The 12053-nt window shown below is 55.0% G+C and overlaps 1 protein-coding gene across 4 annotated transcripts in view; it reads right to left on the reverse strand.

Moving 5' to 3' along the window:
• EFR3B (EFR3 homolog B) overlaps positions 1-12053 on the reverse strand; it is a 41732-nt gene that overhangs the window by 9929 nt on the left and 19750 nt on the right. For all 4 annotated transcript variants that reach the window (XM_069805480.1, XM_069805481.1, XM_069805478.1 and 1 more), the window contains exons 5-11: positions 9176-9297; positions 6485-6634; positions 5095-5229; positions 4656-4734; positions 3160-3295; positions 2467-2628; positions 1743-1854 (exon numbers count right to left, since the gene is read on the reverse strand). In XM_069805480.1, coding sequence (XP_069661581.1) covers positions 1743-1854; positions 2467-2628; positions 3160-3295; positions 4656-4734; positions 5095-5229; positions 6485-6634; positions 9176-9297 — 896 coding nt within the window. The remainder of the gene's footprint in view (positions 1-1742; positions 1855-2466; positions 2629-3159; positions 3296-4655; positions 4735-5094; positions 5230-6484; positions 6635-9175; positions 9298-12053) is intronic.

Raw genomic sequence — 12053 nt, forward strand, 5'->3', positions numbered from 1 at the left:
CATGCTGTAAAGGTCTCCAGCAAATGAGCTCCAGATTTAACAGCCAGCAAAAAGGCTGCTAAAGGAATGATGAATATCAAAGTATACATCCCGCCATAGGCATCAGAAACAAGGCAGCACTCGCATCTCCAGGCAGGCACAAGCTGAGCTCAGGACGATGAACCAACCTCTGGATGTCCCCATCCCACAGTGACTCCCAAGGGACACCAGGCACTGGCTCTGAACAGGCTCCTCACTTTTAAGCAGCTGAAAATTGGTAAGACCCAAGCCCTCCTGTCCATGGAGGTACCCCTGCTCCCATCTCACTTCTTGCAAAGCCACCACGAACCACACTTCCACTTCAGTGATGTGGGGGGGGTTTATGCAAAAAAAGAAGAAACCTTGAATTCTCTACTGTCTGAATTCAGTCTTTTCTAGCCCCGGGGGGACACAGGGAGCTCCCAAGGTATTTCCAGGCTGTCCCAAGACACACTGCCTGTGCTGCCTACCTCTGCCCAGGGACTGGGCTACACTGCAAATGGCAGCATCCCCATAAGCTGAACTGCAGGTCGCACCTCCTCTGCAAACTCCTGGTTCACCTACACACCCAGAGCAAGCACCATCCTTCACACAGCGTCAGATGAGATCTAAAAACTCTCCCAGAGGAAGCTCATGTGGAGCTCCCGGGGGAGCTGATAAAGGAGCAGTGACAAACAGCCTGGCACAGCCAGCCCAGCACTGAGAAGCGACTGCCATCCTGGGGCTATGAGCCCAGTTCTGCTCCTGCAGCAAGGAAAGCTGCCCTGGCCGAAGGGCACACAGCACCCAGTCTGTCTCCCGCCATGTGAACTGGGATTGAACGCAGGCATCAGGAATTACCCCCATGTGAGTGAGGAGCAGAGCGTGTCTCCTATCAGCCAGCAAAATCTCTCTCCCATCAGAGACAAGTGGGAAGAGCCTGACCGCACTTTGAAGATAAATATAGCATGAAAATCTGTTTGCTCCTTACCTACATGTTTCAGCACTGATACCCTCGCTCCAAATAGCTCTCATGGTCTGTTCCCACACTTCTTCAGCAATTATGTTGTTTGGGTGTTTTCCCTTCCTTCTCTTCCTCCACCGCTGGGTATAAATACCACCTCCTGCTCAGTGTTAATAAAAGTTCAGAGGCAGCTCAGAGGGGCCACGCGCCAGCGGGGGAAGGCAGCGATGAGGAGCCAGTCCCACGAAGCCATACACGAGCTTCTCAAAAGCCACAGACAGCCCTCCCTCACCAGCGGCCACCTCACTGCCCTGAGACAGCCAAAGTCACTCCCCTGAATGTTATTTTTAGTTCCTGGCTAGTTTTGGACGACACCCTGGGACTGAGCTCCTGACAGCTGAATCTCTCAGCAGGTACCCTAAGAAACACAGACTTCAACTGCAGCACCACTGCCTGTAAACACCTTTTCCCCTTGATGCTCCAGTGTTTCAAGGGGCCCTTGTCATCACATTTGCAGCAGACAGCAAAGCATTTTAAACAAGGATCGCACGTTGCTCAGCTTCCCTCACTCTTCGGTGGAAGCTCCCGATGCTCAGCCTTTCCGATAACGTGCCCATGTTCCACTCTGTCCCCAAAGGCCACCTCAAGGTGGGAACAGTTTCAGGAGCTCCTCGGCACTTTCAGCCCCGCGTTCGAAGACTCGCGTCACCACACACCGGACAGCAGCAGGGAGAGCAGGGCAGGGGGGAGCAAGAGGAGGGAGGAAGGCGGCCGTTCTCACCCAGCTTTGCCAGCCTCGATGGGCTGCTGCGAGGAGGGTAGCGGCACCTTGTTCATGATGAAGACCATCACCTCAGACTGCTGGTAGGTGGGCAGCGTGCTGGCGAAGGACCCTGCGGGGACAAGAGCCAGCTGGCAGCGTGCAAGGCGTAGCCCACCGTCCCCAGAAGCACCCAGTGCCATGGGGTCTGCCCGCCTGCCCCCCTCCAAGCTGGCTGTCGGATCCCCATAGCCAGGCTGGGATAGGACAAGCCCTGCCTGGATCTGGCACCCGCAGGCAGCTTTACCTTCAGGGCGACTCGAGACCTGCCAAAACGCCTCCCAGGTGGGGCAGCCCCAGGCCGAGGCAGGGTGAGGCTGAGAGATGCCAACCCCTGCCTCTACCCCTTCGTTTTTTGGGGCTGGTGCATCCTTATCCTCAGCGGCTGCGGCAGGCTGCCGCCTGCCCTCTTTCCCTCCTCTCCTTCCCTTCCTCGGGGTCTCCTACCCAGGGAGAAACATGACTCTGCCCGCACACAGCAGCTCTGCCGGGGATGGCCGGGGTTGCAATGCCACCTGCCGATAACCCGCCACCACGCTTGCAGCCACGCTGCAACAGATAAACCTCATTTCCCATTGCCGCTTTTAGGGTGAGGGTGACTTCGTTTCACCCCAGATAATCCCGTAGAGGCACAAGGCAGAAACCCACCAGCGCAGCCTGCGCCGGGCACGGCGGGACACCTCACCTATGGTTTTAATGACGGCCTCCTGGAACATCCTCTCCTCGTGCTCCTTGATGATCTTGGTGCTGACGCCGGCAGCGCAGTCGTAGCTCCCCGTCAGCGCGTAGTCGATGCTGAGCCGCAGCTGCCTCAGCAGGGTGTTAAACACCTCCAAAACCGTGGGGCCTGGTGGGGGGAGAAGAGGGAGACGGTGGAGCATCGCCGGAGGAGAGCAGCAGCTTTCCCCGTGGAGATGGAGGCTGTAGTTTCCCACAGGACAATGTGGTTTGTGCATCCCATCACCCCATAAACAGGTTGAAAACAGTTTAGCCAGACACAGAGTGACTTTTAGCCCCCGCCAGCTTCCCCGGTCAAGACAGGAGACAAATGTCCTCCCAGGAGCACCGTCAGCTCAGCATATTCACAGCAAGCCCCTGAAAATCCCTTTGCCCCCTGTCACAAAGGCAAAGGCTGGCATTGTATTCAGCCCTCCAGGTTTAGGTCGCTGCACATGGGCATGGGTGTTGTGCTTGGGAGCACTGAAATGGCACAGAAGAGATCCCAAGCAGCCATGGATGCTCCGGACTGGATCCCCCACCACCAGCTCACACCTGGGCGCACGCCAGAGCCCAGCCCAAACGTCTGGCACCTCTTCACCATTCCCACCGCAATAAAAGGGCGAAGAGATGGATGGAGAGGATAAGTTTATTCACTTACCAACAGATCCGGAGGCTGCGATCACTGCTGCCTCCGAGAGGACTTCCACGATACCTGCGCGCACGGTGGCCGCGCTCTTGCTGTTGGCATCCAGGTGCCCCAGGAGCTGCTGGATGACGAGATGGGAGTGCTGCGGCTGGGAAGAGAGCATGAACGTCAGCACGGGTGCTGCATGCACGAGGTGACAGCCCGTTTCTGTAACCCACACGGCTACCAGGGACAAATCCTGCACGTGTGCCCAGCTGCACTGAGTCCCTGCCCGGCTCTTTCCAAGACAGCTCCAGATGCAAAATGAGAGGAGGCACCTGGAGGAAGCCTGTTTTACATGACTGAGCAAAAGCTTGGAGCAATTTGCACGGGAAAAACGATCTAAAGAGCTGTACAGATGTAAGGAAATTGTGAAAATTAATCCTGGGGATTTCAGGGAGAAAAGATTCGATTTTTGCCAGGGTTTCCCAAAGACATCTATACTTCAAAAGGGTCCTGCTGAGTTATTGTGACCTGACGCTTCCAATATGCATTAACAGGATTTTATAAAATCTAGTAGCACTGTAAAGGGTTTTAGTCAGTTTACAGGATTAAAAACAAGAAACGAGAGCAGGGGGCAGAGATCTGCTTTTCACTGTAAGAGTTCTCCAAGCAGAGCTGTGGCTTGGCTAAACCCAAAAGCAAAGCAAACTTCCAAAGGGGTGAAGTGGGGCAGCAGGTCTGGGACAGCCTCAGCAGAGTGGGAGCAGGGTGGGAAGGCAGCACCATGCCCAACAGCATGCAGGGACCCATGCAAACAGAGCTTCATTGAGATCCACATGGAAAAAGAAAGGATGGACCTCTTCCCATCACTTTGGGGTTTACCTAAACTGCATTTCCATAGCCCCCAGTGAGAAGGGAAGAGGCTGGCAGGGTCTGTCTCCGAGAATCCCCATGTCTAAGGATGGGGATGCTGGGCTGCAGGTGCTGTCGCGATGCCTGGTTTGTCCAGGGCACGTTTCACCCCAGACAGCGTGGGGATGAGAAGCTTGGGTTGATTTACACAGCAACGATCTGGAAAGAGGCAGCTTTCCATGGAAGCCCAACTGCTTCCTTTGGAGTGTTTCACAGCATGCTGCTAGCCCGTCTGATTCAGCAGGGCTTTGCTTTTCGCTGAGAGGGAGGGAATCGCTCCCGGGACTGAGATACAAACTCCATGAGCAGCATCCTAAAACACGTACGGCTGGCGCACAGCCAGGTTAACTAACACGTATCAGCCATTTCCCCACATACCCATGGGGCCCCCAGCCCACGCTGCCATACACCCGGGCTGCACCTGTCTCCAGCCTATTTTGGGGCATGTTTGGTGGCCGAGCTCATTGCAAGCGCTCGGACTCGGCGCCGCCGGGATGCGGCAATGCGGCGGCGGCTCTGACTCAGCCCAGGCGTGGAGGCAGACACGGATGCTCCCAAGCATGCACATGCATCCCCAACCGGTGCCGCCAGCCAGAGTCCCGCCAGCTCCCCACCTGGATTGAGTACATGATGATCCTGAAGCAGCAAGTGGCAAAGATCTTCGGCTCCCAGAGTGAGTGGTTATCCAGGTGGCTGGGAAAGAGATGGAAATGGAGATGAAAGTAACTGTTGTTCCCACAAACCCTGCAGGGGTGCAAAGCAGCAGCAAGTGCCAGGGACAGCCAGAAGCAGCAGGAACCAAATGCTGCAGGCAAGGGCAGGGACACAAACTCCTCTCCCGGGTGACTTTTCTCAGCGACAGCTATCTATTCCATGCTATATTCCTCGTTGCATCCAAAAATGAGAGCTCAGCCTGAAACCAAGTTCCCATCTCCAGCGCCGTGCCGAGGGGAGCCAGAGGAGCCTATGCCTTTGCGCCAGCTCTGGCCCGCATTAGCTGTTTCCCCGTGCCTCAGTTTCCTTTGTGCCAAAAATGAGGGATGCACAACTTACATGAGTACGGGTTTGATGGCGTTCTTGATGTTGCCGTATGCTGCTCGGCCCAGCAGCTCCCGCAGGCACCTCTCCGCCAGCTCCGTAGGACTCTCCTTCTCCTTCTCGGTGGCTTGCAGCGGGGAGGGGGAGCGGCTGTGAAAGCAGAGGAGGGCGATGAGAGCGGCGTTGAGTGTGTGGCAGCAGTGGGGGAGAAGAGGCACAGAACCCGGCCAGGGAGGGTTGGAGCAAAATGGTTTTGGCATCTGCCCGCACCCCGTGCTGCGCAGGGCCGTGGGCTACCCCTCACACAGCCCACAGCCACCCCACAGCAGTCAAACGTCACCCTGCCAGGCAGCTCCATCCCAGTAGAGCCCAGGGATAAAGCGCTGCTGGATTTGAGCCAGATCAGAGAGCAAGCACGGGTGCACGGATTGCAGAGGAGGGGGACGTGCCAGGATGGCCCCGCTTGCAGCACCAGCCTGTGCCAGGCAGCAGGGACAGCCCCTGCGTCCCCGGGACTGGGATGACGATCACGGTGCTCGGTGCTGGAGGGGAAGGGATCCCATCAGTGAGGATGCAGCACATAACGTCCTCCCAGGGTGAACACAGCTTCCAAGGGGAGGAAGAGCAAAGCAGTCACAGCCCGGCACAAGTCACCCTGAACACGCACACCCCAGAGGAGATCCATCCCTTTTTTCCACACTTGGGCTTGTTTGGCATCACACAAACACCATGAATGCTTTTATCACCTTGATGCTTCAGTTTACAAGAAAAAGGGAAAAGGCATCTGGTCAGAAGCCAGCTTCCCAGGGCTGCCACATCTCTCTTAACCTTCAAAAGGAAAATCCCAGAAGGAATTCAGGCCTGCTTCTCTGCTCTGCTCTTCTCAGCTAAGCATCTCCCCTTCAAACACCCAGCTGGTGGCAAGCACACAGCCAGCAGGGGGTTACGCTGGAAGAATGGAGGGTCAGTGAGCAAAGACATATTTCGGTTCCTGAGATTCCTCTTGCCTGCCTTTAAAATAACTGCTTCGGTAGTGTTTAAGCAGGAATCCCTCACAGAGGTCAACCCACTGAATGGGCAGCTCAGAGCCTTTGCAAACAGCATGCCTTAACTGCAGCGACAGTGCAGAGAGCGCTCTGCTCCACGGGAGCCTCGGTGCCCTGCAGTGGCCAAGATAGCAATAACTTTCACAGCACCGGGTGACGTGCAGAGCTCCTGCCACCTGCAGCATCCTTCAGTGAGATACTCACAGGGTCTCCCCTCTAGCCACTGGCCGCATTTTTCACGAGCTGCAGGCACAAATCAGCCTGCAATGCCTCTGCCTTGCAAAACCTTGGCAAAAGCAGTCCCAGGGCCCTGAAGCTGCTGGTGGAGCAGATAGGTCACGGCAGCAGCAAGCACTCACCTTTCAGCCTCCTCTACATGCTGTAAGTTGAAGAGCAGTGAGGGCACGATTTTATCCATGTGCTGTGGGTCCCAGATGTTGGCTTGGAGTTCGTCGTTCACCGTCTTCCTCACCACTCCTTGCAGGCCTTTAATGCCAGACATCCGGATCCTAGGGAACAAATTGACCCCAAAATGCTACATATCTATATAGCATACGTTATTTTACATTTATATACAGATATATATATACGGATGAAGCTGTGCAGGAAGTTGGAGAGAAGACACTGACTTCTGCACTGCTGGAGGGGTTCGTGCAGCTGATGCCCCAGTTGTAGAATCATAGAATCATAGAATGGTTTGTGTTGGAAGGGACCTTAAAGGTCATCTAGTCCAACACCCTGCCATGAGCAGGGACATCTGCAACTAGACCAGGTTGCTCAGAGCCCCTTTCCTCACAGCAGAGGTGTTCCAGCCCTTGGATCATTTTTGTGTCCCTCCTCTGGACCCGCTCCAACAGGTCCATGTCTGTCCTGTGCTGAGGACCCCAGAGCTGGACGCAGGACTCCCGGTGGGGTCTCACCCGATCGGAGCAGAGGGGCAGAATCCCCTCCCTCGACCTGCTGGCCACGCTGCTTGGGATGCAGCCCAGGACACGGTTGGCTTTCTGGGCTGCGACAGCACATTGCCAGCTCATGTCCAGTTTTTCATCCATCAGTAGCCCAAATCCTTTTCTCAGGGCTGCTCTCAATCCCAGCTCCAGGCCTGGTATACCCCAAGGCAATCCTACTGCCTCGCATCCCCGAGAGACATGGCTTCCTGCAGCCCAACAGATGCGAGCGGGAAAGGCTCTGAACCAGCTAAAAATCATCCTGGCAGCAGCAGCCAGCTCCCATCCACCGTCTTTCCCAGGAGGCCGCAGGGCAAGCAGCAGCCGCACATCTCCACGGCACGCACTAGCCAAGATGGAGAGGTGGCACTGGCAAGCCTGGGCTCTCTGAAGAATTGATTTTGGCTCTAGCAAGTCTCCGTTCTCTGGCTGTGGCACGCATGGAGGGTTTTCCCATTTCTCCCGTTCCCAGCAGCTGCAGAGCTGAGTTGCACCCACGGGGATGCTGGATGCTAGGGAAGCCTAGGTGCTTTTTGACACCTGCGTCCCTTTGGGTCCGAAAATCCTGACTCTGCTCTAGTTAATAAAGTCATCAATAAAAATTTCCCTACACAGCAGGATTCCCAGGTCTGAAACCAGCCCCTCAACACCCACTGTTAATGCCTGAGAAAGACAGTACATGCTTATCTGCAGAAATAAATGCATTAAATAACCGGCTCTGAGGTGTCCCTAACACTTTCTGCAGATCTGATCAAGGCAATAACCTGACCGAGACACAATTCTTGAGGAATGAGCTTTGAGCGGGACCAAGGGCCCAGGAAAACAGTGCACTCCTTTTTAATTACAGGAGCTGCAGAATTTCTCTCTTCCAGTCTCCATGCAATTTAGCCAGCATCACCAGTGCCCTGAAGGTCAAGTGAAAATAATGAGCCTTCGACATTATTTCCTTATTAAGGAAGAAAACCCCTGTGAGTCTGCAGAGTTAAAAGGAGGCAAGCCTGGTCCTTGGAGACAAGCCTCCACAAGCAGTGGCGAACCTCAGGGCTTCACCCACCCGCAAGACAACCGGTCCCTGGTACAGCAGCTCCGGGAACAGCACCAACACGATGTGCTCTAATGCTGCCTGACATCTGGGCTCTACTTAAAACTTGTCTCTGGCAGCAGTGGCCTCCTGCCCAGAGCCACAGGTGCTATGCCATCAGTGCCTCACAGGGCCATTTCAAGTGCCGGGTCTTTTTAAATACACCACTGACAGGCCTGGCCTTGGCAGCAGTAAACAACATTAATCTGTCTGTTTTAGTCGTAATTAATCCCCCCGGGGTACATTTCCCATCACGGCAAAGCAAGTCAGTCCTCAACGCTGTCTAGAGAGACGTAACCGCCCTTAAATGTGGAAAATAACAGACCACGTGGCTGCAGGAGGCAGTTTTTGAGTCAACATTCATTCTGCTAAGAGTGGGGGATCTCTTCCCATCCTCACCATCCTTCCTTTTGGGGTCTGGATAACTTCCTTACCTCCTGCTCCGAGCTCCGGCTGTCCGCGGGCTGTGGCCCTGGAGCAAAGATGATAAATGCTTAAAGATGCACTGAGGCAGCCCTGTGACGGGCAAACTGCAGGTGTTACCTGCTCACATTTTGGCCATAGAAAAGAAGCTGGAAGCCCGAGGGCACGTTTGTCCCTTGTCCTGTCACCAGCTGTGGTCAGAGTGAGCACAGGTGCCCAGCTCTCAGAACAGCAAATGCAAACCAACTTCTCTCATACACGTGTAATGCCGCACACAATATCCCACACAGCAACAGAGGTTGGACGTGAGCTGCACTGTGTTTTCTAGGCTCCTGTTTCATCCTCCCATACAGTCAAGGGTTTAATGCTTGGAAAATAAGGGAGGGTAGAGAACAGCAGCCTGAGCGCACCCAGCTCTGGGGAATCACTGCGCATCTCCATCACAGCACAAAGCAGTCAATCCGTGCAGCCCACATCCAACCTGTCCCCAAAAGCAGGCACCTCCCTGGGAAAGGCAGAGGCTGGGGGCACAGGGAAGCCCCCCCAGGATGTCTTCTCAGAGCCATCGGGGCCAGGGACATCCCGCTCGCAGCACTCACTTCGTCCGGATGTCGAGGTCGTCGTGGCTGGAGTGGCACATCTCACTGAAGCGGGAGACAAAGAAGTCGTAGCTGCGGTGGTAAGATGGGGTGTCCTCTTCGATGTTGGCAAACTTCACGAACTGGGAGAGAGGAAAGAGGGCGTCAGCTCAGAGGGCATGGCAAAAATATTCTTAGAATTCTGCTCCAAACCAGCAAACATTCGTGGGCTTCAGCAGTGTGACACAGGGCTCTTCACTACAGCAGCTCAGTGTGTGCTCCGGATGACAAGTCAGGCTGCCCAGCTGCACCCAGGACTTGGGGTCCCCAAGCGGGAACCTGCCACCGCACAGCCCCACCGAGCTCCAGCAGCACCCAGGCCTGGCTGCAGATGCTGCAAACCTCACCACAACCCCTAGAGAACCCTGTAAAGGGCATTTAGGGGTGCAATGAGGCTCTGAGTTAGGGATCCCTAATATGCAGCACACACTCGTAACAGGATAAATTTGCCCCCAGCTTCTTTCCATCCTCCCAGACAGCACAAAACCCAGCCAACATTTCCCAAACACTGCTGCAGGGGTGAAAACAGCCTTGGAAATGCCAGTGGAGAAACCAACTGCAAGCAGCTTCTTAACAACATCCCAGATCTCACCCGCAGCACCCAGCAGCACGAGGTCCCATTGCTCCCTTCCAGCATGGCCATGCCAACAGGCGTGGAGCTTGCCAGAAATGCCAGCTGACCAGCAGATCTGGCTTTTAAGCTTTCAGGGACAGAATTAAGGAAGAAGAAAGGATAAACATGTTTTCAAGCTTTCCTCTGAATTCCAGAGCCTATTCATGAAAAGATGGGAACAAAGGGTCGGGCAGGAAGGGGGAACCTTAACTCATCCAGTCACGCTGACAGGGGGAGCTTTAAAAAAGAAAAAATATATGAAACCTCAATAGCACAAAAGCTGCCACAAAATCCAAGGCATCAGCTTCTGGCTGGAACATACAGAGCATTCAGCCTGTATCCATGCAACAGTGCCCGGTGCTGTGAACGGACGAGGTTTATCCTTGGCCTGAGACAAGCATCGTGCCAGCGAGTCCCTGTGCTTTATCATCCTACTCAGAGCAAATCATAAGCAGCTGCTTGCCAAGACTTTGGGCAGAGAAAGCTGCTGGCTGCTTTTATGCTCCCGTGCTGCATCTGCTTCAGCATGCTGGGACAGCTGAGGGCATTTGCATGGGCATGCAATGAAGGGAGAGGATGCTCCCTGTCCAAGCAATCCCCAAAACCACCCCAGCTGCTAACTGCTAGCCAGCAACACTGGGAGAGCAACGAAGCGGTGCCGATGCCGGTGCAGCCCCATTGCTTACGACAGCATGGCACGAAGCTCTGCGGTCGCACTGAGCAATCCCACATCACTCAGGCAAGCTGTCCTGGGCCAAGGCATCAGGACTACTAGGTTCCTCTTCCAGCTGGGAGAACCTAACCTACCTCCACGGGGTTACCTGTCCACCTGGCATTTCGTAGGGTGCTCAGCACCCTCTGGAGATGCCATGCTGCACGGGAGCTCCTTCTTTACCCCAACCCTCTCTGCAGGCTTTTCTCACTTCTCGCTTTCTGCATTTGCTAGCATCCAGCCCTGCCAGGACAGCAGCAGGCAAATGACCCACCGGTGCCCCTCCGCAGCTGGCAAAGCCAGTCCGCCCGTCCCAGCGCATCACACAGGCGCTGATTAGCATGCACTCGCTGCGCCGGGCTATTAATAACGTCAGCTGCAAAAGCTGGCTCTGTGCAAGGAAAGGAGCCGGCTCAGCCCTGCCAAGAACTGCTCCCAGAGTGCAGGGACTGGCTCCAACTGATAAACTCCTCTTACTCACCAGAAAAATGCAGGGCTGTTATATAAGGAACCTCTGTACCAGGCAGCTCACAAAGTAGTTTTTTTAAGCTTATGACAACTCCACGTGTAACCGTAGGCAAGGGCAGGATTCAGAGTGAAGAGCAGTAATGGGGCTCCCTGAGGCAGCTCTGGAAGAGCTGTCCCAGGCATCCCATGGCCAAGAAGCATCGTGAAATAAAAGAAGGAAACGGCTTCTCCGCAGCCAGTACCTGCAGGTATCAATCCTACACCCGTGCCAATGACAGCAGCTCGTTTCGTGCCATCGGGCAACCAAACAGGACCACCTCATCAGCGCTCCTTATTCTGAAGCTGTGGAGGCCCAGGGGATGCCAGCCCACCCACCCACGCCAGCAGCACTCGCGGTTCAGCTCTCTGCCCCGGGGGCGCCTTCCCCGGGCGGCTGCCAGGCACAGCGAGCCCTGCTCGCCTCTGTCCTCAGGGGACAGACATCCTCGCATGGTGCCACCATGCCCAGTGACACTGGATGCGGCACAGTGTTTGCATCTGCCAACAGCTGGAGGCAGCTGCCTGCCCTCTCTGCATCCATTTTTCACCTGCAGCCTACAGCAGAGCCCGAACTTGTAAAAAGCAGCCAAGAACAGAGAAAAATCAGCCTGAAAGCCTCTCCTTCTTCCATCTATGGGACATTTTTAGGACTCTGCCGCTTGCTCACAGACTATTTCATTCTTCCAAGATTTCGCTGCCCCTACAAGAGTGCTACACCATGCAGCAATTAGGGGAGATACCCACGCGGGTCCTGCTGCCAACCTGTGCCCAATGGCAAAAAGCAGCACCAGGACACATGGAAATGACCCAGCAAGAGCTGGGCCAGCAGGAAAGGAGGCATCAATCCTTCAGGGAAAGTGACTTATTTTCACCAATGGGCACCGCGTCCCAGTCGAAAGCTGCTCTGCAGCTTCACGGCATATTTCCACTGAGAAAACAGTTTAAAACATTGAAATGCAACACTATTTCTGCTGTGGTTTGAAGGGGTGCGGGGCTGGGCAGCTCAG

The sequence above is a fragment of the Haliaeetus albicilla genome, chromosome 18 (genome assembly GCF_947461875.1).
Source record: "Haliaeetus albicilla chromosome 18, bHalAlb1.1, whole genome shotgun sequence".
Taxonomy (NCBI): domain Eukaryota; kingdom Metazoa; phylum Chordata; class Aves; order Accipitriformes; family Accipitridae; genus Haliaeetus; species Haliaeetus albicilla.